The 27944-nt window shown below is 41.9% G+C and overlaps 1 protein-coding gene across 16 annotated transcripts in view; it reads right to left on the bottom strand.

The window, feature by feature from the left end:
* Dys (Dystrophin) overlaps window positions 1–27944 on the bottom strand; it is a 1073030-nt gene that overhangs the window by 509268 nt on the left and 535818 nt on the right. For all 16 annotated transcript variants that reach the window (XM_083123868.1, XM_083123876.1, XM_083123873.1 and 13 more), the window contains one exon: window positions 10268–10373. In XM_083123868.1, the coding sequence (XP_082979994.1) occupies window positions 10268–10373 (106 nt within the window). The remainder of the gene's footprint in view (window positions 1–10267; window positions 10374–27944) is intronic.

Genomic DNA, 27944 nt, shown 5'->3' with positions numbered 1-27944 from the left:
AGTCTAGTGTACTACGGTATGCCATGAACCTAGGAAGGCATGTCTGTGGAATCTGTTGACAAACCTGCTACGGAGGTCATTTGAAGGTATTTGGAGAACATCGTGCCACGAAATGCTTAAGAATGAAAGGGAGAAGCGAGAAAGGATTGAGACAGTCGCAGCAGGAAATGTGAATTCGTTGAGACAAGAGAACCATGGTATGGATATACTGATTGATTTGGTTTATTATAACAACTTAGCTTTCCTGTCACTTTTGGGTAATCGCGACGATGAGTGATGAAATTGATGAAGGGACTCTCACAAAGAACACCCATACCTATTTCGGCATTCGAACGCGGGACCTCTGGCGTCGTAGAACTTTATAATATATCCATGTGATGCACGAGATCCTGTTCTATTTATGTTTGTTAGTGCCTTCGGGTTCGTTTTATAATACGGTTATTTTGGAAAGTGATATCGGAGCTAATTCCCGGGTTCCTGTGATGTAGTTATTATGAAGACACCAGCGCTTACCCGAGGCTGACAAGATTATGATGAGCGACATTACAGACACAAGAGCGGGAAAGCACACTGCAACTACACACAGCAGAACAAATGCCTCCCACACATTCTCCTGCCGCCCACCTCCAGAGAAAACAAGCTAGGCATCCCTTGCCATCTATTTAGAGAGGAAGAAATCTCCGAGCGTTGCGGAGGAATCTGAATTACACCGCATCGCGTGTGCTGGATACCAGAGGAGATAAAGTTTGTTTTCACGCTTTTAACCACGCGAGGGATTTAGCCAGGCCCGGAACGTCGGAGCCGTAGCATTCGAGATAAACCGAAAAGAAGAATTAGATAGATAGCATCTCCCACTGAGGGTAGGGAAGCGTATGCTATGTTCGTTTGAGACTGTTGCATTGCACTAAGTAGATTATACCAAGAGCCTACTGGGGGAGCGGGCGCGAAGGGGTGGTTTTTCTCTGCGAAGAATTCGTACAAAGTTGCTGGAGAGCATAAGAGCAAAAAAATATACAAAAAAAGGAAACAAATGAATCAATAAGGGAAACTAAATAATACACAAGAAAAAAAAATTGGATCAAGTATAAGAAATCAATTCGAACGATGCGCAGACAACTGACGTGTCAGCCTCTGGGATTACATTGTTATTGAATTGTATTTGCGATTTTCTTCAGTTATTAAACGTTTCTGCGTCATCTTTCCGTCTCGGTTAGACGATGCAGGGCAGACACTTTCTACCACTCCCTAACTGTCCCAGGAACGATGGAAGAGTGCCTTTTCACCAACTCTACAGATTGTATCACAATAGAATAAACAACTTTAAGAATTTATTTCGATTAAACTGTATGAAATACAACAATTATATTTTTTGTGTATCAATCCCTAATACTTCAAATTTCTATGAATGGCTACAAATGTTAAATGTGCTTTACACCAGTTATGTGACACACATCCCATCGAAATTCCAGTTCTTGTCACACTTTTCTCAAGAACTCCTCGTCAACCAAAGGAAGAGCGTTTCTAATCTTTTTCTCTCCTCTAGCTGAGGCACATTCTGCAGCATAGGTGGCACATAGACTTTGTCTTTCACAAAGCCCCAAATGTAGAAGTCTAGGGGTGTAAGGTCTGGGAACTTGAACACATAGCCTGTTTCTTCTGCACCTGTGAAAGTCACTATTTTCTTTAACACTGCACCAGCGCCACAATGACCGTTTTTACAAAAGTCTTGCGCACGAAAACAAAACTATAAGATTTTCTCATTGTTATACAACAAACCTCATTTTTGTCTTTCAGATATTATTTTAATAATAAACCTGGTAAGTTTTTTATGATGATACACGTTGTATATTTCAAGGTTCTGTTATGGTAGCTTTAAAGCACACCATTTTGAAAAGCGTTCATTCGTTTCCCTCAGGTAAGGCATTTATAAAAATTGGTGACACTAACGGTCTTCCACAAATCAGGCACTAAATTTCAAAAGCTTTACTGGCAAATTGTAGCACAAGTGATAACATAACATTCCCATCAGATACGTTCCGTAAGTTCCAACAACATAGTATTAGTTATTTAGAATAGCTTTTCTGCCATATTTTGCTAATCTAATCGATGAAGATGAGTGATGATTATATGAAAGGAATAAAGGGACAATAAAAAAGAGCAAACATGGCCACGCCGGGACTCGAACCCAGAAATTTCAGTGATAAGATCGAGCGTCTAGCACGTAACCCGCTACGCCCAAAATGTGGTTTTGAAAATGTCAGAAATGGGCGAAAACGTAAATCTCTCTCTATATACACACAAACGCACATACGCATTAGGATTTACCGAAACAGTGGAAATCCTGGAACAAGAATTTCATGACAGAAAGCTCATTTCTCTCAACATCGTTCCCTTGCTTATCTCGTAAACAATCTGACCCGACACTAAGATAATGAACAAAATTTGCCTAGCGAGGCGTTCAGATTAGGAAACTACTTCTTGCTGCAGAATACACAACTCCGCTTACTTTATGGACCAATGTCACGCACGTGTAATGATCATAATTTGCAGCACACAAAGCACATTTCACCATTCTTTTCCGTCTAAAGAAGGAAAGCATATTTTTAGTGGCAATAGTTCATGAACTCTGCACACTGAAGTCATTAAATGCGAACCAACACAAAATGGAGATTCTAATATGGTCTGTGCTAGACACTAACAGAACAGCACGCCATATTGAAAAGTGGAAGACTGTATCGAATTTCGCTTATGTGCTGAAGCTACTCACCCAGCGTCGAATAACATGGGTACCTGGGGGAAACCCTGGGGGGTAAAGGCGGTCAGGGGCGTGATGCTGATCACATCACCCCCACTCACGACCGGATCAAGAAAGTGTGGGGCGTTACCCCCACACCCCCTATACGCCTTCATGGCGTGGTGCTATGCACAGGGGAACACTTTACCTTTTTTTTGCTGACGCTACTCAAGAGGAAGCGGATATATATATATAGGAAGGAAATTGGGCGAATCTCAAAAACCATGAAATACGTCGCTCTCTCTCTGTACAGTACGCTGGCCCAATCGGACAAACAACATCAAACATGACGCTGGTGAAACAAGGAAATTATTTTGGTACTAGCGGGTTGATCTTCCTAATAGAAGCGTCCAACCCGGTAGTAGAGAAGGAGAAAAACCTTCAAGCGAGAAACAAAAGTGTCACTCTCAGTTGCAATAAAGAGGACCAGTTTTGGAAAACAACACACTTAGCTTGAACACCATGTACACACGCGTGGAGTGTCGGGTCCGCTCAAAGTCCATGTGTGCCGTTTAAGCCCAAAATTCACGGGTCGCATGCATTTTCGAATCAAGGGACGTATTCGCCATTGGCCAGCGGTGATTGGGCCAGATAAGTGCAGAGAGAGTTCTCAGTCAGCCTTCCTCATCTTTTCCTTCTCCTGTCGGACCCGACCGGCTGCACGTTCAAAATTTGGGCAACGACCGACATTCATTCAGAATTACATCCCCAGTGTGACCGATCCCAGGTGGCAAATTGTATGTATGTATGCATATGTGTATATATGTATGTGTGTGTATCTTCGGTGTGGAACTATAACCTAATAATGAAATGTGAGTACCTCATTATAATCTCGACTACAGACAAGGCTGCGAATTAACGGGCGGGGGAAGGAATGCCAGTGTTTCTCACCCGTACTTCACACAAGAAACCCTGGCAAAGGACCAGCCATTTTTACCCCAACTCTCCTTGCCATGGGGCGGTCTAATTACGTATGGATACATCTTGTCATCCTATGAATGCAGTGTGTGAAAATATCATCAGGCATACGAATAAATATAAACGAATTAGGAATACGCACTAATGGTACGATATGGATTTGTATAGGGAAGCGGGTTACATGCACGCAGCCCACCGCTCTGTATTATATATCTAATTAGCGCTCTTCAAACTTTCTCCTTTGTTATTTACCTCCCTAATCACATTTCAAACGAAATTAAACATTGGCATACAGCATCAAGGAATGACAGCAAGCCACGTACTGGTAACTGCTGAATAATTTCAGCTAACGACAGAAAAGCTTGCATCGTGGTGACAGAAAAGCGAAAGGGGGAGTGAACACGTACCCCTCCCCTCCTCAGACGAAAATCAAATTGGACTTCACAGGTGATGAGCACAGCATATTCTCTCAGATGAGAAAAACATGAACGTAAGCACTTTACAGGCAAGGAAATTACCGACTTCTCCAAGCAATATATTAAAAATTAGATGAAGAAGGGGAAAAAGCTTCCCTAATGCTCATTTAATTGGCAGTGCTTATAAATGGCAACACAGCTTAATACGTAGTTCCGTACTTAATCCGTAGATAGTAGTAGACAAGCTACAGCTAAAAGGCTACCCTTTCACCAACCAGAAATTCGTATAACTAATTATTTGGTTTGTTTGTCAGATCTACAATAGTAATAGGGTATGTGTGTATGTTAACACACATAAAAGTAAAATGCATCATATCTATTGATGCACCAATAACGCATCGATTGATGCAATAAAGTGTATTTTATGGGCTCTTCAAGAAATCAGGTTTACATGTTCATGCAACCTTGTGAATTTTTGTATATGATAAATGTAACACCAAAGTGCATCATATGATGCAAGTGAGTATTTCCTTGTCTAGGTGCACTTTAGTTCATAGGTTGATGCGTCCTTTTATGCACCATCCTGCATCTTTTTCGATGATGCATTTAAACAATTGGTCTGAGTTACAAACTATGCATTTTTTTGTTTCAGATTATGCATTTACTACTTACTCTGTGTGTACGTGCACACAGAACTCAAAATGCATCAAATCATCAAGGTTGATGCACTTTCAGTGCATCAGCAGTTAAAAGAGTAATTTTGTTTTCTTTGAAATGATCGTGCTTGTTCTTTCCACTTGATGAATTTTTAACAGCAGCTGATAAAAGTTCTCTTTTGTGCATTTCTGTGTGTATTTTGATGCACCATAAAGTGCATCATTAACAGTTTACGCACGTTCTTGTGTTATGGGAGTCAGCATATTTGTGTCAATCGACACGTTTCGCGTTCTGTGTGTACAGCCATCTCAGTAGCCTTGGAATTATTTATAATCTACACCATTTTTTTTAAAAAAAAAAGAACTCCAAACACCTTAACCAAGAGCAGTGTGGACAGTCTTCCATAATATTTGACGTCGACAAACAAAAAAGTGTGAATTCACACACTTGTTCGAAAACACTATCAATTCTATCCATATATATTTTTTCTTCCCGATATTATTTATAACCAGAGACCGGATTTTATAGGGAAGTCCTTTTTCATTTTTGAACACGGATCATGGAATAAATAACAATAGTGTTGATATTTATCTTCCACCAACAAGATTACATGATTTTGACTTCCCTTTTCTTTCAGCCTACATTCCCTAGCTTAACTTTTTAAAAAATATCTTCCTTGGTCCATTTATTGACAAGATATGAAATATTTTCTACGACTGTTTTTTCCTGAACAAAACATTCAACAATTTTCCATTTGGTGCGATTTAGAAGAAAGATAGAACAAGCGCCTTCTACCTTATCTTCCCTCCATGAGTGTTGGGAGTACATTGCAGCGATTGTTGAAACAATGCGATCTGGCCTTACGCAGCAACAAACGTATTGTAAGCGGCATGCCTGTTGGGTTGAAAGTGTACTTCTGCTAGATTTAGACTTTTATTGTCAAGTTTTTTAGAATATTTTTAACTTAACTGTGTGATAGTGACGACAGTAATGAGTGTCAGTGAAATGACGAAGCCAGGTACAAGTGGCAGCAAGCTATGGAATGACGTCAGCTGTTGCAAGGAAGGTTTCATCGAAACGGATGGTAAGATTATTCGCTGTACTTTACCTCGAAAAAAGGAAATGAGAAAGGACTATAGTTTACTTTTGCACTCCTCTAAAATGTTATTTTAGAAGAAGGCCCAATATACAGGGCGAACAGAAACTATAGGGACAAACTTCAAGAGGTGATTCCTGACAGGAAAAGGAACAAAAAAGTTCATATCAACATATGTCCGGAAACGCATATTTGCCAAGGTAGATGACACTGAAGAACGACATCATCCTCTCATAACAACACTCACAGTGTGCTTTCTTGTGTTGTACAGAAGATGATTCATTTATATTGAGCCGAATTCAATGTGCCACTGTACCGTGCATGTGAAACAGCATCTCGTTAGTCACGCAGTAGAGCAGTGTGGTCGAGCGTAGTTTGATGCTGCCGAAACTGAACAGATTCTGGGAGGGGTACATTGTTGCCCTTTCCGATGGTAAGTCCACGGCGTCGCGCATCGTAGAAATGTGTAAAGTACACTGTGATTCGTATTATATGGAAATATGCGGCACAGAGTCCTGGGCCCACCACACCTAGAAACCGGCAGCTAGAAACCGGCCTCCCGAGAAGAGAACCCTGCCGCTATTGCATGTTGTTCGGCGTATGGCGACCTCCAAAAATCCCCCCACACAGCGTGCAACGGCCAGCAAATGCCGCACATCTCAGGCGACAATCAACCGCGCCATTCACAGGTATTTACGCCACAAGGTCATTCACAAGAGCAGTGTGTACGCCCTGAAACCGTGTCATGTGGCTGAGCGAAAAAGGAACTGCAAGAGGCTGTATGAACGTCATCTAGCGGGTGATCGGTGGAAGTGGAACAGGAAACTGGAATTTCTGCAATTCTCTTCTCTGACATCCCTGTCAAGAGTCCAGATGCCAGTCCAATGGACTATTGTGCTTTCGGACTCCTCAAGCGGCGCCTGTCCCATCGTCGAGTCCGCACCATCTCCGGCCTGTGGAAAGCCTGTAACGAGGAGTGGGATGCAATACCAATGGTCCAGCTGCAACGCAGTCTCCTGCAATGGAAACTCCGATGCCGGGCAATAGTCAATAGTGGTGGCCTGCAGATCGAACACAAGCGGTGGTGGAAACACTGTATTTCCTAGGTAGGTAGCACAATCGAATTCGGCTCAATATAAATGAATCAACCTCTGTAGATTGTGTGATTAGAGCTACGTCGAAGCACCATGGTCCTTTATTCATACCAGGAACAAGCCGGGATGGTTTTCGTATACGGTCAAGTAGATGGAAACGGTCGAGAGGTCGCACGGATTTATCGAGCCACGTACACGGACAGACAGCACCATTGGGTCCTTTCATACAGGCTAACATGGAAGGCGGCCGCGGAATGTGCGTACAACAGATCTGGAGGAACATGTGCTACACGATATTGAGAACAACACCAGTACAAGCTCCAGGCAAGTGGCTCGCCAGCATGGTGTAAGTCAAGCGACGGTGTTGTGTATCCTGTATGAAAACCGCTACTATCCCTATCACCTGCTACGTGTGCAGGGATTATCACCAACGGATTTTCCTCCAAGGGAACGGTTTTGTCGCTGGTTTTTCCAACAGGCCACCACCGTATTGGGATTTCTGTCGTCAGTCCACTTCAACGATGAAGCGACCTTTGGTAGAGACGGCATAGGCAACCTACACAATCGTCATCTGTGGGCTACAGCCAATCCTCGGGGAATGGTTGAATCGTCTCATCAGCAACGGTTCAGCATCAATGTTTGGGCAACCACCTACTTGGACCATTTGTTCTTCCAAAACGCCTTAATGGAAAGACGTATCTGGAATTCCTGCAGAACACTCTGCTCTTTTGCTTCAGAAGGTGCCTGTGCCAATACGACAGGTAATGTGGCTGATGCATGATGGAGCGGCAGCCCACTTTCGCATTATTCTTCGTCAACATCTCAACAACATTTTCCCCCAGAAGATTGGAAGATGGATCAGACGAGGAGGCCCTGCGGCATGGCCTGCTCGATTACCGGACACAAACCCCTTCATTTTTACTTGTGGGAGCATCTGAAAAGTGTTGTATATGCTGAGCCAGTTCCTGGTGTGCAGACCCTTGAACAGCGTGTCCGTGTAGCCTGTGACGCTATTCGGGTACAGGCTAGAACAATTGAACAAGTGAGGCATTCCATGATGCGACGTGTGGACGCTTGCATTGCATCCCATGGAGGCCACTTTCAACACGTGTTGTAACATGGATGAAAGTCATGCCATCTAATGAGTACCGGTACTAATTGCTTTATTGCAGGCTCACCGTCCATTTCCGGACATATGTTGATATGAACTTTTTTGTTCCTTTACCTGTCAGGAATCACCTCCTGAAGTTTATCCCTATAGTTTCTGTTCACCCTGTATAACATTAATACATAACAGTATTTTTAGTAGAGTGCAAATAAACTATACTATTTTATGTCCATTTTAGAGGAACTTCTTCCATTTAAAATTCGGTCTATATTTATAACCAATAACACACACTGTCCCTCACCCTTTCCTGAAAAAATAGCCTTTATATATGAGAGAGAGAAAGCAAATGTAGTTGCACTGATCGGAGCTCCTACAACGACAACCTCACACTCACGTCGCAACAGATAAGAACACGCATCAGGGAACAGATCCACGATACAGTTTCCCGCACGCCGCGACAAAACCACAAGAAGGAATGGAGAAGGGGGAAGAAATCTGTCGCGAAAGATCAGGATGCGAGAGAGAGCGAGAAAAAGAGTCGGTCGCCATGGTAACGCACCCTTGGTCTGTCACTCACGTACTCGATATGTTTGAGGAAAGGAAAGGCGAGAGGCGCCGAGGAATAAAGAGGAGGGAAGAAGCGCTAGTCAAGCATCGGAGGGGAGGTGATAGGGCGAGGGGGGTGGATGTACTTAACGCAGGGGTCACGTCATTAATGGTCTAGACTCGCAAACTGTCTCCCGTGGGCGAGTCTCTCGAGGACGACGTCAATTTAACATTTTTTGTGACGAACTGTTCGTTCGCTCAGATTAAACAGTTGAGCGTCTCGCGGGAATCATTTAATATTCATGACTCAAATCCGATCCCCCATCCCAATCCACCTGTGTTTGCTCTCATTACTGACAATTTGCAGATAACACTGTTGCATTAAACAAAATTAAAATAACAATGAAATGATGCTTGTGAAATTTGTCCGCTAAATTTATGCAAATGCTATTTGCTAACAGTTTGCATGTTAAAAGACATCACTTTCAGTTCAAATTAAATGAAAAAAAATCATTCTGCGCTACCAATCAATGTATGCATGAGGTTCCTATAGACTCAGTAATGTTACATTTGCGATGTCACAGAAATATCAAATTCCAGCTAGATATAGGGTACTTTCTGTGATTCATAGATTCAACTTGCTGGGTGGTAATCCCCAAGAAGAAAGTGTTAGTCAAAGGAACGATACTTTGGGCCAGGTGAACGGTATTTTGGGCTTAGTAAACGGCATTTCCAACCAAGTAAACGGCATTTGCAACCAAGTAAACGGCATTTGCAACCAAGTAAACAGCATTTCCAACCAAGTAAACGGCATTTACAACCAAGTAAACGGCATTTCCGACCAAGTAAAACAGTACTTTTGACCATATTAACAGTACTTTTGACCATGTAAACAGTATTTTTGGCCAAGTAAACATCAAATTTAAATCAAAAGACAAAATCAACCACCGCCTGGAGTGATATTCCAATGAAGTGAGTGGTTATTTGAATACAATGGAAGTAAGTAACCACGAAGCACGATGAATTTCCTACGAACTAAAACATGAATTTTCCCAGTGTAAGGAAATATGAACACGAATGAAACTATAACTGTGCTTCGATTGAATGAATTAAAAATTCTTTGGTTATCTGCACTCGTTACCTAAAGCAAGAAAAGTTCCCCCTTCTCTTTTACAAAAATTCATATTAATATTTAAAAATCGGGGTGCAGAAGTTTCATTATTGAAATATAAAGCGCAGGGTTGTGAAGAGACATGCTCACGACAGACACACCTTTCCTCAAAAATTTGAACACGATGACTACAATACTGTCTCCACTTCCACGTCCAAACCTTCCATCAAGTGGTGCTGATTACGATGAACGTCCAATCCAAAGCAAAGTGAGAATGACTCCTCTTCAGGATGGAACGGGACGCATTTCTCCTGTCAACAGTACACTGATTAACTTACATCTCTTAGTGTTACCCTGATATACCCTTTACCGAAAGTAATCCCATTCTCCTCTCTAAACCTGTGGATCAAATTAAGATAATACGTATTGGAACATCGCATAGTCTTAAGAACGAAGCATCGCAAAAGTTGACAAATTGCATCATGTGAAGCAACCTAACGAGAGAGAAATCATCATTGGGTACTTACCCTTCCCATGAAGCTGCTGCCTGTTAGAATCAGCTTTAAGGCTCTCGGCAGTGTGGACCAGTTCGTCTAGTTGGGGTTTCTTTTGCTCCAACTCCCTCAACACATTCTGCAGAAAAAAAGAAAACAATACAATTTAATCTGTCCAAACAAGCATAAAAAATTGCTACAAAATCGTCATGTGTAAAAAATCGACCTTGCATAATATTAGGTGTAGTATAAGAACTACATAATATGTAAGAAGTCTATAAATGCAGTCTAAAAGCTGTAGTTTCATCCAAATATTCTCGGTCAATTACACAGCAATTTCAAAGAGGTAGTTCTAACCCACAAATAGTAACAGCCATTACGCCTAGGACGTAATGCAACATTTCAACGAAGTAAATTAACTTTGCCGCTGAAGTACCTATTTCAACATTGCAAGAAGGGGAAAAAGCAAGTGGGGGGAGCGAAACCGTACGCGCTACTGCAAACGACTGGTTCATTGGTACAGTCCTCTTTAGTCACTACTTGCGCAGAGGATTTGTTTCTCTTCGCTTGCTCCACAGACTTCTGGGACAGAGTGTAGATAAGTTTGAACCGGCTAGCATAAATGTCTTGTGGTGCTCGTCTAAAGATCTTTTAGAGCGGTTATTCTCAACCATCGTGAGCCTGTAGCCAGATAAATTCGCTGTTATAAAAGTCGATGCTTCGATCCAAATAATATTACTCGTTAAAATGTTAATAAGTAAATTTTGGAATAATGAATACAGCATCAGTTCGATTATGTCTAGGTATGTTGACAAATATAAACTTTGGTTTAAATTAGTTGACAACGACTGGATTTAATGGAATCCTTTAGTTTCCTCTGTTGGTGTTGATTTCATTGGCAATTTCCATTTCGGGCTCAAAAAATCCAATTAATCAGAATATTTCATCTTCAATATATTTGTTAATGAAAACTGCTGCGCAAACTAAATTGACGATGACGCCCGTCCGTCAAAGTCCACATTTGGAAATTTTGGGGAGTTGGAGGACATTTCGGGGAGGCAGTTGGGATTGGGCCCTCAAAATCGTCACTTGCTAGCTCTTTTTATTTTTATCCACTAACCAGTTACATTCTTCCCATGGGGTTATTGGTCTTCATAAAGTCTTATCATTTGGTGCGACAGCCACGAGGCAAGATTTTTTATCTCGACAATTGGCTGGGGCAACATCAAAACAACTCTTGTTTTAAAAATGGGACTCAAAAACTGTCGAGTTCGCAACATTAGCATTACCGGTCCCTACCTAGAAGACGAATGCATTCGGCTACCTCTCGAAATTACCCAACACATCGAATGAAATCCTCAGGACACTAGCCTTTGGCTTTCATTGCCGTGTGATACCATAAAAGAGAAGATGAAATGAAAGAGGAAGCATGACGGTCGTATAACGTCACACTTGAGCTATATTGCAGTTGTTGAAAAGCGTTTCGTCCCAAAAGTTGTTATATTGAGTTTTCGCGAATTGCACGTGCTGCTACTCGTCGTCCCTCAAAACTCCAGCGAACAATAATCATTCCACGGCGAAAGTAGCTGGGGATTTGAACGAACGCGACAAGCAATAAAGCAGGTAGATCAAAACTAACGTGGGGGAATGAATCTGCATTCGCGAAGGTTCAAACACACATCGTGGAAAAGACAATTTTGCAAACACGTCAGCACACATTTACAACTGTCATGTTAATTGAGGCCAAACACAGAACTTCATGAAGCCTATTTTCGATGGCACGATACAGCGTTTATACATATCGGCACATGCTCGCGAGTGTGTAAAATTTGCTGTTTATTAAATATGCCCCAAATTTCACCACAAGGAGCATACTATTTCATCAGACGAGTATTTAAACATTGTTTTAAGTTGAATGTGTTCTCAGATAGAGTAGGATTCCGAAACCAGTGCAATGTACCTCAACAGGGTATCAAACTACTGCTAAAGGTGATCGAAAAACCTTTCTGTGGAAAAAGCCTGCATTAACGCTAAACGTTACTGAGAAAGCATTGTTTTACATTAAATCACGGTGAAAAAATTAAAAATCATTTAGTGCATTTAGCCCGTAAATTACATACACGATGTAGATCTAGGAACTAAAATCTGCATAAATTTGAGTTTGATTTAGTTTTAAGTAGGTTTTCCATCGGTAGGGATGGAAAAGAGTATATAGATCTTGCTCAAGATAGGGACAGATGGAAGGCCTGTGTTGCTGCAGCCATGAACCTTCGGGTTTAAGAAGGCTAGAGAGTTAGTTAGTTAGTCCACTTTAAGCACCGACTGGTATTGATAATATTTTTTCTTCTTGTATCTCTATATTACAGAAATATGTAACTGTATTCACTATGTATCCATATATGGGCTCTGTAATTAGGTATGTACCTGTAGAGTTCAATAAATACATACAGATTGGTACTCAAATAAAGCAGATTTGATTTGTTGTTTTAAGTCCACATTATGCACATAAAGGCTAAACGGGACTGGACCTACAGTTTAAAGTGGGATCTGAACCACTATGCGCCTCCACCGGCTATCGAACGCGGGACCCCTTGATTACAAGGCGACGACGTTACCACTGCACCATCGCAGAAGTCCGTATAGGGTCTGGTGCGGGACACACACCCATCTTCCACAAGAGCCAAAACTAAATGTAGGTTAGACATAATTAGGTTAGTAGGGCCAATTTAAAGCTCTCAGCATTTAGTTTTAGCTTTTGTTGCAAGTTGGGTGTGTTTCGCACCAAATGCGCCCGCATATATACGATAAACCTAAGGTTTTATGTGATCAATGCACAGAACGTCACAACCCACGAGAGGCCACACACAAACATCTCATAAGAATTTCTTACCAGTCGATTGGGCTCATTCTCCAGTGTTGAATACATGTTTCCAGCCATAGAAGTTCAATACAAGGACCGTTAAAGTGCACGTACTTTAAAATTTACAGCACTCTCCCAAAAACAGCCTAAGTAAATATCATAAAGAACTGAAGATGGAGCTCCTTGCTAGTTCGTCCAAGTATTAACTGAAATTAAATTTGCACCTGCGCTGATGCAACACGCGGCACCATCACCAATTCTTTCCCTGTCCTTCCGCTCGCAGGGAGAAGACACATTTATATTCCGCGGGAGCCGAGTTCGTTCCTCCTTCCACGCAAAATTCTGGGGAAGTTTCAACCCCTTCCATCTCTCCCCTCCTTAAGTGGCTCGGGCAATCATGCTCCACCTCCCGCTTCAAGCGCCGAAATGAAGTAAAGTTTGCATAATAATAGGCGCTGACAAAGTGCAGGGTAAAAACTTCCGGGCTGGTTTTCTTACGAGATGAGGTCGTTACACTGGAAGTTCGGTACCTCATCATGCCACCCTCTCTACTTGTTCCATCGCTACTTTTCCCCTTGTATGAAGATTCTACTCATGGCATACTTTGTCTGGATAGGGTGATAGTTTCCATGCTATAACGCTGTTTTTCTTTTTATCTTTCAGACGGGAGGAGGGAAGGGAACGTAGGACTTGAAAATTTCTAAGGAAGAAGGTCGGAAGTGTATAGAAATCGACACAAGGCCATGATCCGAGACTGATTATTCAAGAGTGCTCTCTTGAGACTGGCAAATCAGTCAATTCCGTTGGGCTGAAAGGTGGATGAAATGATTTGAGGTGGAATATGATCTTGGATCTTAAGATTCTCTTAGATTGTTTCCTTGTCTATATTCCATTCTTACTCCGCTTCTCTTTCTTGGTCTGTTTCTGTACCTATTTCTCTCACTTTCTCTGTTAATCTACTTATTAGTTAGTTTTTCTTCCTCCATTTTTCATCACAGTCTCTCCCTCTCTCAGTCTTAGTCTCTCTCTTTCTCTAGTCTCCCTCCCTCTCTCAGTCTTAGGTCTCTCTCAGTCTCAGTCTCTCGTGTCACCATCTCTCTCTGTCTTTGTCTCTCTCTTTCTCTAGTCTCCCTCCCTCTCTGTCTTAGTCTCTCTCACTCTCAGTCTCTCGTGTCACGATCTCTCTCTCTGTCTTAGTCTCTCTCTTTCTCTAGTCTCCCTCCCTCTCTCAGTCTTAGTCTCTCTCACTCTCAGTCTCTCGTGTCACGACCTCTCTCTGTCTTAGTCTCTCTCTTTCTCTAGTCTCCCTCCCTCTCTCTGTCTTTGTCTCTCTCTTTCTCTAGTCTCCCTCCCCCTCTCAGTCTTAGTCTCTCTCACTCTCAGTCTCTCGTGTCACGACCTCTCTCTGTCTTAGTCTCTCTCTTTCTCTAGTCTCCCTCCCTCTCTCAGTCTTAGTCTCTCTCACTCTCAGTCTCTCCTGTCACGATCTCTCTCTGTCTTAGTCTCTCTCTTTCTCTAGTCTCCCTCCCTCTCTCAGTCTTAGTCTCTCTCACTCTCAGTCTCTCGTGTCACGACCTCTCTCTGTCTTAGTCTCTCTCTTTCTCTAGTCTCCCTCCCTCTCTCAGTCTTAGTCTCTCTCACTCTCTCAGTCTCAGTCTCTCAGTCTCCCTCCCTCTCTCTGTCTTTGTCTCTCTCTTTCTCTAGTCTCCCTCCCTCTCTGTCTTAGTCTCTCTCACTCTCAGTCTCTCGTGTCACGATCTCTCTCTCTGTCTTAATCTCTCTCTTTCTCTAGTCTCCCTACCTCTCTCAGTCTTAGTCTCTCTCACTCTCAGTCTCTCCTGACACGATCTCTCTCTGTCTTAGTCTCTCTCTTTCTCTAGTCTCCCTCCCTCTCTGTCTTAGTCTCTCTCACTCTCAGTCTCTCGTGTCACGACCTCTCTCTGTCTTAGTCTCTCTCTTTCTCTAGTCTCCCTCCCTCTCTGTCTTAGTCTCTCTCACTCTCAGTCTCTCGTGTCCCGATCTCTCTCTCTGTCTTAGTCTCTCTCTTTCTCTAGTCTCCCTCCCTCTCTCAGTCTTAGTCTCTCTCACTCTCTCAGTCTCAGTCTCTCGTGTCACCATGTCTCTCTGTCTTTGTCTCTCTCTTTCTCTAGTCTCCCTCCCTCTGTCAGTCTTAGTCTCTCTCACTCTCAGTCTCTCCTGTCACGATCTCTCTCTTTCTTAGTCTCTCTCTTTCTCTAGTCTCTCGTGTCACGACCTCTCTCTGTCTTAGTCTCTCTCTTTCTCTAGTCTCCCTCCCTCTCTCAGTCTTAGTCTCTCTCACTCTCAGTCTCTCGTGTCACGACCTCTCTCTGTCTTAGTCTCTCTCTTTCTCTAGTCTCCCTCCCTCTCTCAGTCTTAGTCTCTCTCACTCTCAGTCTCTCGTGTCACGATCTCTCTCTATCTTAGTCTCTCTCTTTCTCTAGTCTCCCTCCCTCTCTCAGTCTTAGTCTCTCTCACTCTCAGTCTCTCCTGTCACGATCTCTCTCTGTCTTAGTCTCTCTCTTTCTCTAGTCTCCCTCCCTCTCCCAGTCTTAGTCTCTCTCACTCTCAGTCTCTCCTGTCACGATCTCTCTCTGTCTTAGTCTCTCTCTTTCTCTAGTCTCCCTCCCCCTCTCAGTCTTAGTCTCTCTCACCCTCAGTCTCTCGTGTCACGATCTCTCTCTGTCTTAGTCTCTCTCTTTCTCTAGTCTCCCTCCCTCTCTCAGTCTTAGTCTCTCTCACTCTCTCAGTCTCAGTCTCTCGTGTCACCATCTCTCTCTGTCTTTGTCTCTCTCTTTCTGTAGTCTCCCTCCCTCTCTGTCTTAGTCTCTCTCACTGTCAGTCTCTCGTGTCACGATCTCTCTCTGTCTTAGTCTCTCTCTTTCTCTAGTCTCCCTCCCTCTCTCAGTCTTAGTCTCTCTCACTCTCAGTCTCTCGTGTCACGACCTCTCTCTGTCTTAGTCTCTCTCTTTCTCTAGTCTCCCTCCCTCTCTTAGTCTTAGTCTCTCTCACTCTCAGTCTCTCCTGTCACGATCTCTCTCTGTCTTAGTCTCTCTCTTTCTCTAGTCTCCCTCCCTCTCTCAGTCTTAGTCTCTCTCACTCTCAGTCTCTCGTGTCACGACCTCTCTCTGTCTTAGTCTCTCTCTCTCTAGTCTCCCTCCCTCTCTTAGTCTTTGTCTCTCTCACTCTCAGTCTCTCGTGTCACGACCTCTCTCTGTCTTAGTCTCTCTCTTTCTCTAGTCTCCCTCCCTCTCTCAGTCTTAGTCTCTCTCACTCTCAGTCTCTCCTGTCACGATCTCTCTCTGTCTTAGTTTCTCTCTTTCTCTAGTCTCCCTCCCTCTCTCAGTCTTAGTCTCTCTCACTCTCAGTCTCTCGTGTCACGACCTCTCTCTGTCTTAGTCTCTCTCTTTCTCGTCTCCCTCCCTCTGTCAGTCTTAGTCTCTCTCACTCTCAGTCTCTCCTGTCACGATCTCTCTCTTTCTCTAGTCTCCCTCCCTCTCTCAGTCTTAGTCTCTCTCACTCTCAGTCTCTCGTGTCACGATCTCTCTCACTGTCTTAGTCTCTCTTACTCTCAGTCTCCCTCCCTCTCTCAGTCTTAGTCTCTCTCACTCTCAGTCTCTCGTGTCACGACCTCTCTCTGTCTTAGTCTCTCTCTTTCTCTAGTCTCCCTCCCTCTCTCAGTCTTAGTCTCTCTCACTCTCAGTCTCTCCTGTCACGATCTCTCTCTGTCTTAGTCTCTCTTTCTCTAGTCTCCCTCCCTCTCTCAGTCTTAGTCTCTCTCACTCTCAGTCTCTCCTGTCACGATCTCTCTCTGTCTTTGTCTCTCTCTTTCTCTAGTCTCCCTCCCTCTCTCAGTCTTAGTCTCTCTCACTCTCAGTCTCTCGTGTCACGACCTCTCTCTGTGTTAGTCTCTCTCTTTCTCTAGTCTCCCTCCCTCTCTCAGTCTTAGTCCCTCTCACTCTTAGTCTCTCGTGTCACGATCTCTCTCTCTGTCTTAGTCTTTCTCTTTCTCTAGTCTCCCTCCCTCTCTCAGTCTTAGTCTCTCTCACTCTCAGTCTCTCGTGTCACGACCTCTCTCTGTCTTAGTCTCTCTCTTTCTCTAGTCTCCCTCCCTCTCTCAGTCTTAGTCTCTCTCACTCTCAGTCTCTTCTGTCACGATCTCTCTCTGTCTTAGTCTCTCTCTTTCTCTAGTCTCCCTCCCTCTCTGTCTTAGTCTCTCTCACTCTCAGTCTCTCGTGTCACGACCTCTCTCTGTCTTAGTCTCTCTCTTTCTCTAGTCTCCCTCCCTCTCTCATTCTTAGTCTCTCTCACTCTCAGTCTCTCCTGTCACGATCTCTCTCTTTCTTAGTCTCTCTCTTTCTCTAGTCTCCCTCCCTCTCTCAGTCTTAGTCTCTCTCACTCTCATTCTCTTCTGTCACGATCTCTCTCTGTCTTAGTCTCTCTCTTTCTCTAGTCTCCCTCCCTCTCTCAGTCTTAGTCTCTCGTGTCACCATATCTCCCTGTCTTAGTCTCTCTCTTTCTATAGTCTCCCTCCCTCTCTCAGTCTCAGTCTCTCGTGTCACCATCTCTCTCTGTCGTAGTCTCTCTCTTTCTATAGTCTCCCTTCCTCTGTTTTAGTCTATTGCCTCTCTAGTCTCCCTCCCTCTCTCTGTCTTTTAGTCTCTCTCTTTCTCTAGTCTTACTCCATCTCTCAATTCCCTTTCTCTATCTCTCAGTCTTAGTCTCCCTCCACCTCACTATCTCTCAGTCCTAGTCTGCCCCTCTGTCTTATTAATCTACGTCCCCTTCCTCTCCGTGTATCACTAACTAATCCATCCTTCCATTACTTCCTGGAGTAACCTTTTGAGGAGGCAACCAAAAGCAATCCTCACTTCCACGTAGTACAGCCAGGTAGCTGCAGTCTTGCAAGCTAACAAGGCTCTGACGACTGGATCCACGGGCAGTATAATCCTGTCTGGCATGCTGTTGCCAGTGTTAATCCATACAGGGCTGCTTTACAGGGTTAGCTTTTAACCAATGCATGGAGACTTCATGCTCGGGGATAGTATAGTTTTAGTTGTTGCTAAGGAGTCCAAGTTTTAGAAAATGTGTGACTGGCACAAGTAGCCTAGCTGCTGACGTGCACATAATTTAAAAATCAATTAACATTAGTTCCTTACACTTTCTAGTTTTCTTTCTCTGATCCTCGCTCTCTCCCTCCCTCTCTCAAGCGTATAGTCTTCTTCAATCTGTTTCTCTCCCTTTTTATTTAACGGGTAGAGTTGAGGCATAAGCATTTTCTTACACTGAAACGTTATTAGGCAACATTTGACATCTTCAGTGGATTCTTTAACATTAATATTTCACACTTAACAAAAACCCTCAAATAAGAACGTACAAACCTTATTTAAATCTCTAAACTTCTGTCTCATAAATAATATTGAAATTTCCCAATCCAGATGGACCCTCGCGAGTAGATTTACCCGTGTTTTATCTTGATATATTTTAGTCTTGTTATTTAGCCTTGATTTTTCTTGGGTAATCGCGACGATGGTAGTATGAAACTGGTAAGTGACATTCTCCAAGGACACCCATGCGCAATACGGGATTCGAAATTGGCTTCGTATTGCGCTGCGCAAACTATTCCGCCATAGAGGTCGGACCGGCGTTTCGTCAAAGTAAATAAAGGTGAAAGATATCTTGAAATATTAATTATTTCATATCTCTTTGCCTCCCTTTCATTCTCTGTGTTCTTCTTCGTCCCCAATAACTTAACGGTACATACAAGCGACGTCGGGTAAATCAAACAATCGCATTTTTGTGTTTTCACACTGAAGGCTGTTTCCCCCACTTTATTGACCGATAAAATTGAATCTCACTCGCTTTGTACTGTATTGTTTGAACTGTTTACATAGCGTTTATTCTACATCGGCTCAGATTCGCAAACATAAACAATAGGCTCCCGCTGGGCTTATTCAACAGCAGCAAACATTTTGAAACAACTAAACAAACATTAAAGACCGTATAAAACGAACAAAAAAACTCTCATTATCCTGCAATAGGGCAACACGCACTGTACGTAGAAAGATACGATCTCGATGTAGCTCCACATCGTAGTCCGATAAAAATCCCCAGACGAAGCGCAAATTCAGCTATCGTAAATCTTTTCTTCGGAGCAGGGTGCTAAAAAAATGGAGAGGGCACGCATGAGAGGACTGCAGACATTTGGAGAAAAGGGGGGTGCTGCGTAACGCAAAAAAAAAAAAAGGAGAGAAAAGCATGAGTTTGGATTAGCGAGAAAAAAAATGGGAAACCTTAACAGAAACTTGCTGCAAGACTAAAAACAGACACATTCACTTCCAAACTTAAGAAACATTCATTCCTTTTATCTGACAAAAGCAGGAAGTCATTCAGCAAAGGAAAGCAACAGAGACTGGAGGATGGCAATGGAGAAATTCACCGGGAAGCCACCAACATTAGGCAAGCCAAGACACCTGGCAACCCACTGGGTGAGAATGAGAAAGGTGGATATTAATTATCGACTCCTCCAACTTCGGTGGCGAGATTATAAGTCCATAACTCAATATGGATAAAGGGTGTCTCAATAAAACCGGTGTTTTTGTTTTGTGTCAATAAAAAGGTTGCTTTCGTTTTCTCCAGGAAATTTTCCCACATGGCTGGCAACACTTATTGGTTGTTATTTGTTTGACAATACCGTTTGATTGACTTGATTGATTTGGTTTATTTTACATCCCATTTCTGCCACTTTTGGCTAATCGCGAAAATGAAGATGAGTGATGAAATTGATAAAAGGGACAATCACAAAGAACGCTCAGGCTGGGATTCTAATCCGGACCACTGGCGTCGTATCGCGCTGTGCTAACGACTCCGCCAAAGAGGTCGGCAGCATGCAGATACAGTTACGGAATTTTATAGAAACCGTGACTGTGAGGTCGCTGTTAAGTCACGTGATTCAATTGTTTCCGGCTTTTTCCGTATGTGGAGCATCTGAAAAGCAAAGTGTTAGCAAGTCGGCCACAGACCACTGAGATGCTCAAGAACACCGCTATGCAAATCAGTCACGTTCATATCGAGATGTTGAAACATGTCATGGTCGATCTCCTTCTTAGGCTGTTTGAGTGTGAATATCATAAAGCTGTTGTCACCTGAAGAAAACATAGAGGTGATTGGCGTGTGTGTGTGTGTGTGTGTGTGTGTGTGTGTGTGTGTGTGTGTGTGTGTGTGTGTGTGTGTGTGTGTGTGTGTAGTACATTTAGTACACCTTCGATTATGCACAGACTAGTTTCCTTTCGAAATACGAATCCATACCAACAGAATAACTTCGAAAAGACTTTTTGATAACCCTTATCAAGTCGTTAACTTGCGTTCTCACCTTCTGGAGAAACACGTATCTAGTTCTGAAATTCTCGAAAGGCATGGGTTTTCTTCGAGGCTTGAAGATGTAATTCTTCCATCTTTATCTGCAAACACTGAATGCTCCTGTGCGCAGGAGACGGAAGAGGAAGTTTGGTAAGACGTCTCTGCCAGATATTCTCATTTCAAAAGAGTGGCTCAGGAAAGGAAAAAGGAAGAAATAGACTGCAAAAGAAGATAAGGAGGAAATGGGAATGAATTAAGATCATTCCAGTGGAAAATATTGTTCCTGTTCTGGTGCAGTGGGATCACAACTGTAGAAAAAATAAAATTTTAAGAACATGCATCACGCTGAGAGTACTTTGAAAGTTTTATCACAGAATCTCTAAGAAGACAATTAGTTTTTTGTGTTATGGAATTTTTTCCATCTTCGCTTCTAGATAGTGTCATAAGAAGGGAGCAAGGTTGGTATGCGACAGGTTTCTAGAAAAAGAAAAAAACTCGATTACACAATATTGCAAAAATATAGAATTGGCTGTAAAAACTGCTAATGTGTACCCGGATGTCTCTCTTTCTGAGTGTCAATTTACATTTCATCTTATAACCATTATACTCATCGTCGTGATTGGACAAGAATTGCAGAAAAGTGAAACTAATAAAAATATAACATACAAGTCCGTTGTTGCAATATGCGTTGAAGGAATATGGGGTATGTGGAGGTAGGGCCGACAACATTCAAATTCTCTGCCATTTGCGGAGGTGTCGTGATCAGCACCACGCTTCACCTTTCTTCATCAATTACTGGCGACCCAGGTACCCATTTATTATACAACCTGAAATGGACTACCCCGGGAATCGAACCGGATCACCCGCGTTGCAGTCAGGCGGCTCTTCATCATCATACAGTACTGCACGAAAAGAGTAGAAATGAAACTTGGTCGATTGTTTAATTTGGTTTATTTTACTTCGCTCTTCGGCCACTCTTGGGTAATAGCGAAGATAAGGATGAGTATGATATGATGACATTAATGAAGGTACACTCACAGAGAACACCCTTGCTCATGCAGGGATTCGAACCCGGGACCCCTGACGTCGTAGCACGTTGTGATATCCACTCCGACACGGAGGTCGTAGAAACGAAACTTGGAATGAATACCTTTCGGGACACCCTGTATCATAGCAAGTCTTCAAACGTACAGCAAACTCTAAATCGTGAAATGAAGAAAAACGAAGGATAAGTAAAAAAATAAAGAAATTGTGACAGAAAAGAAAAAGGAACAAGAAATTAGGGAGAAAGTAAGAAGAATAAAAAAATGTGCCCCATAGCAACTTAAACGCGCAGAGAAACATGAGAACTCTTTCCTGCGACGTCCACGTAAGCACAACCATTCCAATTATATTCCCATTTCCCAGAAACAAAATAAACTCGCCACCATTTACACACCCACCACCCCACGCACAGTACCGAGATTTCATTACTCACAATCAAGGTGGAGTACAACTCAATTATAATAAGCACTCGCCTACTTTCTTCAAGAGAGGAGATCCTTGCTCTTCCTTCGCGAAAAATTATACTGCCTCGAGATATTCAAATCTTCCACCACAAGGGAACTCCAACAATCTCATCATAGCTTCAAAAGGAATGGAATATCGTGTAATCACTTTCATCGTAACCCACAGAGAGATTATTACGGAAGATATCATTTAGAGGAGTTTCATGTCCAGAGCTGTGTTACAGGGGGAGCAGAATTAGTGCATACGTTTACCAAACATCTCTTCAAAATCTTCCAATTAAGTGTGGTTTGCTTACGCTGTTAAATCACATTTTCACCCTATCTTATCCGAAGGGAGGACGGGAGAGGCTCTTGTTTTTCGATTTTTCAATTGGATATGTCTATTAAATAATTGAAAATAAATTCCATTGCTCCCTACGGTGTTTCCACTTTTTCTGTATTACTTTTTTCATAAAATCACAAAGGTACACTCGTTAAACATACACTTGCGATATCATGGCACAAGTTTTATGAATGATAAAATATGTGTGACTTTTTATTAATGATTGTAATTTTTGTGATTATTATATAACTGTACCCATATAAACAACAAAGGAAACAGTGATCCAATAAGAAAATGCGTCGGGTTCTGAGCCCTCCCCCTAAGGCAAGTCTCTTGTGCGGCACGGATAAGCTAGAATTAATATCAATTGCATCTAAATTACCATTTACTATGAACATTTCCAGTAAGAGGTCAGAAATTATTTGGTAGATGCAAACATTCAGTGTGGATATTAATGTATTTACCTTAACACATAGCATGTTGGATTAGAATCAGATGTGGAGGACGTTATTGTACAAATGAACACCGGTGATCAAAAGGCATCCTACCAGACATTTGGCAATAACACGTCGAATTTATTCTTTGAATTTATCAGTGCTTCTCAGGTTGCTGCCATACTCCTTACTTTTCACATATCCACGAAGAAAATCCAGCGACATCAAATGCAGCCATCTTTCGTTTTCTCTGTCGAAGCTTACGCTGACTGAAAGAATCAAGTATTTGGCGAAACGTGGTGCAATTTTAACCACGTGCACACACACACGTTGTTGTACTGTCTCGCTCCATAACTACACTTGCCGTGGCCTACAGTTGGCAACTGACAAACGTTATATCAAACAGTGTTTACACATTATATCAGGTAATTCACATAGAAAAACCCTATATAATCAACATTCGTATTGTCCGTAGTTAGTATTTCATCTTGTTAGCAATACAATACGATTGCAATACCAAATAACTACATTTCGAAGAATATCCGATGGTATTGTAATGTTATTGTATGTTATTCACACCATGTTATCTTGTTGAAAAGGGATATAATATGCAGAATCTATACCTTGGGTCATGAAATGGAAAACTCTGTTCTCTTTCGTTACTTATATAAATTCACTTAGAATATACGATTTATAAATGGATAAGATTAGAATATTGTGATAGTTTTGTGATCGTTATTGAGTTTGTTTTTACGTCCACTTTATGCACAGGAAGGCTAATCAGGACTGTGCCTGCAGGTTAAAGTGGTATACGAACCACTATCTGCTTCCGCCTGATATTGAACACGGTACACTTGATTACAAGGCGATGACGAAACACTACGTCATTGGGGAGGCCTTTGATCGTCATTGACAACGGAATTATACAAGTACTAGTACCAGTTCGCTCTAGAGCGAACCAAGCGACTTCTCTGTTGGGTGATTCGTGGTCAACCGATCGAGCCTGCCTGGATATCTAGACGAGAGTTGGGTACACATTTCCATTCAATCTCCCTAATTTCCTTCGTGGTCCTGGGCCAACATCGCAAGCCTATGTCACCATTGGGGATCGGATACGAAACAGTAAGCATTAGACTCGGCGAAAAAGGGATTGTACTGCATCAAAAAATGTGAAATGAAAAACGCTGCAGGTAAATACCATGTAATTTCTCCATGTTAATGTGTGTGGTCATCGAAGAGTTTACTGAACTAATTTGAAATATCCCAATGATATATTACGATTCTTTTTACAAGTTTAGAAATATGAAAAAAAAAAAAATCAAAAGTCTCAGTTTTGATTCTATCCATGGACCTGCACGTTAGCAACGCAAGTGAATGATAGAGTAAAAACATTTTTTTCGAAATGTATACAAGGGTACTGTGCAGTAGCAACACAACGATATTGGTATTTGAAGTAGAGAAAGAGAGAGAAAAAGAGAGAAAACAGGACGAAAAGATCTCTACACAAAAATAAATAATAGAGCAAAGAAACAGAAAGAAAGAGGAGAGGAGATAAAAAGAAGAGAACAAGATAGAAAAGAGAAAAAGAAGGGCACAAGAGAGAAAAGAGAGAGAAGAAAGAGAACAGAAAACAGAAAAGAGACAAAAGAGGAAAGAAAGGGAAAAAAGAGCGAGAGAGAAAGTAGTCTGCAGACTATTGTCATATAACTGTAACAACTCTTCCAGAGGGATCAAACATCATCTCTAGTCTTGGAAGAAGTTGAAAAGGAAGGAGTTCTAAAAACATTCCCCTCCCGGGTTAAAAATAACATTGTCTCTTTAATGCTTATACAACAAACCATTTCTCTTCCTTGCCATCTTCGTCTCCGCAAGCCCGCGAGCCTCAGATGATGAGCAGCAGATGCAAACACGTGGAAACCCAGCGGCAGACACCGTCTAGGAAATGTGCCAAGGCCGGGAAACTCCGAAATATTCGCAGACGTCCCACTGGAGTAAGGAAAACATCTCGAGTTCCACTTGGCACGATGAATGTACTTTAACAAGGACAAGAACATCACGTATGCCAACAGTAAAAGAACTGTTTGCAGAATGTAACAACATAATGTAACCAATCTCAAGAGTGGCCTCTTGCTGTCTATGTGTCGTATTCACGCGACGTGTTATGTCTTCGTACAGGCGTCCATTACTGCCGACATATGTAGTTAGCACAATAGTAATCAAAATCAGCCACTCTTGAGTATGAGTAAGTATGAATTAGGCTATGTCGCATAGTAGAGCAGCTTTGATCACACGAAATTTGAATTTGATTCAACTTCAAGTTTACCACAGTGTTGAAGCTTGAACTACAAGTTTCCGACTTCACACGATTTGTCTCGTGATGGGTCTAGACGTGACACTGGCATACGCAGGATTTTTTTCCCGGAGGTGCTGGAACTATAAAAGTGAATAGTACATAACTGCTTTCTATGGTATACACAATATTTCGTATATTTAGAACTTTTCTCTCTTAAAAATTACCATCGGGGGGCATAATAAGGGGAGTTTTCATTTACATTTTCTCGAATTCTTCACCGCATTTATTTGAAAAATGTTGATTTTCTCAAAATTTCGGAGGGGGCTGTAGCCCCCATCAGCCCCTCTTCATACGCCAGTGAGTCGTGACAAGACTCGAAGGTTCTCTTATCTTTACTATTTTTGTCTCGATTAATTTACGTAATTTTGCTACATTCTGAGCCAATTGTGACTGAGGATGACCTGGGTGAAAATGAGCTACAACCATATCCCTGGTCACGATTTCAGTATCATCTCTATAGCCAGCCTCCGTGACGGAGTGGTCAGCGCTACGAAACAAGAGGTTCTAGGTTCACACGTTGTGTTCTCATCTAATTCGCTAGCTCATCCCCAAAGTCCCAATAAACCAAAAAGATTAAAAAGCTACAGAATAACGGAAATAGAAAAAAAAGAAATGTTCGAGCTTTGTATGTGAAGAGTCACAAGTATGCCATCCTTGAACTTGCCTCTTAAGGACAAAAGTCACGTGCAAAGAGATCCTCCAACTTAACAATCCCTTCGACGTCCGTGGCATCGCAAAAACTGCCTCCGAGGTCTTAGGAAGGGAAACACAGCGAGGGAACGATCAATACACATTACGAACTGACACTCTTACAAAGCCCCCGAACGCCCTAAGCCGTCAACTTCTTGGGGGCAAACACTCCGCGGATATCTCTTAAGATGGTCCCTAAGTGCAAAACTTTCGAAGCCGAGCGCTGGTTGCCGGGTATCACAGAGTCACCTTCAACTTTCGTCGACTGCGAATGTCCACTTGTAGAGGCAGTGGCAATCGCGACACCTCGTTTGTGAGAAACTTTCAACAATGGGCCTAAACTAAGTGTGCCCAATTTAGATAACTGCAAACGCTATAGTGACGACGTCAGATAATATTAAAAATGAGAATACTATTTCCTTACGAAACAAAGGTCTACAATCGACCTAAAGTATGTGCAGTATTTACATAGATATAAACTGTTCAATAATAGCAAAAGGGGGGGGGGGAGTCACAGATTGCAAGAGAAAATGCCCATTTTATTCTTTAAACATAGTTATAAAAGATGCAATAATGGTATAGATGAGAGTTAACAATTAATACAAAGTCTTCAACAATCATGATGTGAGAGGGAAATCCAGGCCAAAATATCTTAATATCAGAGACTAATACAAGCTTTAAAAATGCCAGCAAAAGTTCCTATTTAATATTTTCGGATGAATAGTAGGTACATTAATGCACGAGTACACAATTTTTATTCAGTTTCTCCTTATATGATGTATTTTTAAGGCCGGCCTCTGCTTCGTCGTTATCTTTCTAATACTCCCATGCGAGACAATACTATAGAAATTGACCCAGCCTGGAAAATAACCTACGTAAACCTTCTCTCATTGATCCACATTTTTCCCAATCCTATTCTTGTAGTTCCTTAACACTCAATGCGACATACAACCACAATTTAAGTTACGTATACGTTATTGCTTATCGTATAACGATATAACTAACTACAGAGCGAAGAGTGATAAGGTAGGCAATCGAGAGGGATTTATTCCGCTGCTGCATGAGAGCATTTTTACGACGAGTGTGTAATATTGCAGGGTCACCTTTCACTTTCGTTTTTTTATTATTATTATTATTATCATCACAGTGTTGCTATGTTGCGATGCTGGTTGTAAAGGCAGGAAAATTCCGTTTTCTAAGATCTTCCGGTCAAGATTTTAAATATACTGAAAAGAATTAGGAACGATGTGCCAATATAGAACATAATTACCTAAGTTCTGATTCTGATATTGTGGATAGGAATCAGAAAGTTCCACATCAAAAGTGTAAGCCAAAAAGATACATTAGAAAAAGGAGAAGTATTCCTAGAAACGATTACCTGGTGGATGCAGAGATTGCAAAGACCAACAAAGAAAAAGCGTTAAAAGGAGCGACCATTTCCGTAGAGGCCCGAATGCCAACCTCACTTCCACGTAGTACACCCTGGACTAATGAGGCTCTGGCGCCTCCGCAGGCAAGACAATCTTCTGCAGGACTTGTGTCACCCATGTGTGTGTGATAGTACCTTCATCCGTCTCATTGTATCACCAACCATCCTCACCTTCGGGATTATCCAAAAAGTGGCAGAAATGCTAAGTAACATAAATGAAATCATTCATTCAAAGGATTTTAAAAAATGTCATCCATGCTCTGGAATTTAAAAGCTTGATATAGAATCCCCATATTATATATATATATATATATATATATATATATATATAAAATTATAATATATATTTTTCCCCAAATTTCTTATTTACTTATTACCTAACCACTAATCAATGTAGTGATTTCTTTTATATTCGCAGTTTCTAACATCTACAATGTCTCTATATACTCTTAACTTATCATTTTTACTTTTCACTATTTGTTTTATTATTATCATTATTCTTAGTACTATTAATATACATTCTGTTAACCAAATCTGTTCTGGCTCACCGGAACAGTTGTGATTATACAATAAAGGGGAAAAAGAAAAAATGGAGCAATCCGTAAATGTTAGCGGAAAAGACGCCCAAGGTTTATTTTAAGGTACCTGGGCTAAAGCATATACCTCCGAATGTATTATTAATAAAAGTTAGTGTAGCCATTTCTTTTTGATATGCCACTCAACATAGACTCCCTATA

Source organism: Lepisma saccharinum, chromosome 6, assembly GCF_977018435.1.
Source record: "Lepisma saccharinum chromosome 6, izLepSacc3.1, whole genome shotgun sequence".
Lineage (NCBI taxonomy): Eukaryota > Metazoa > Arthropoda > Insecta > Zygentoma > Lepismatidae > Lepisma > Lepisma saccharinum.
This window is presented reverse-complemented; position numbering and strand designations above follow the sequence as displayed.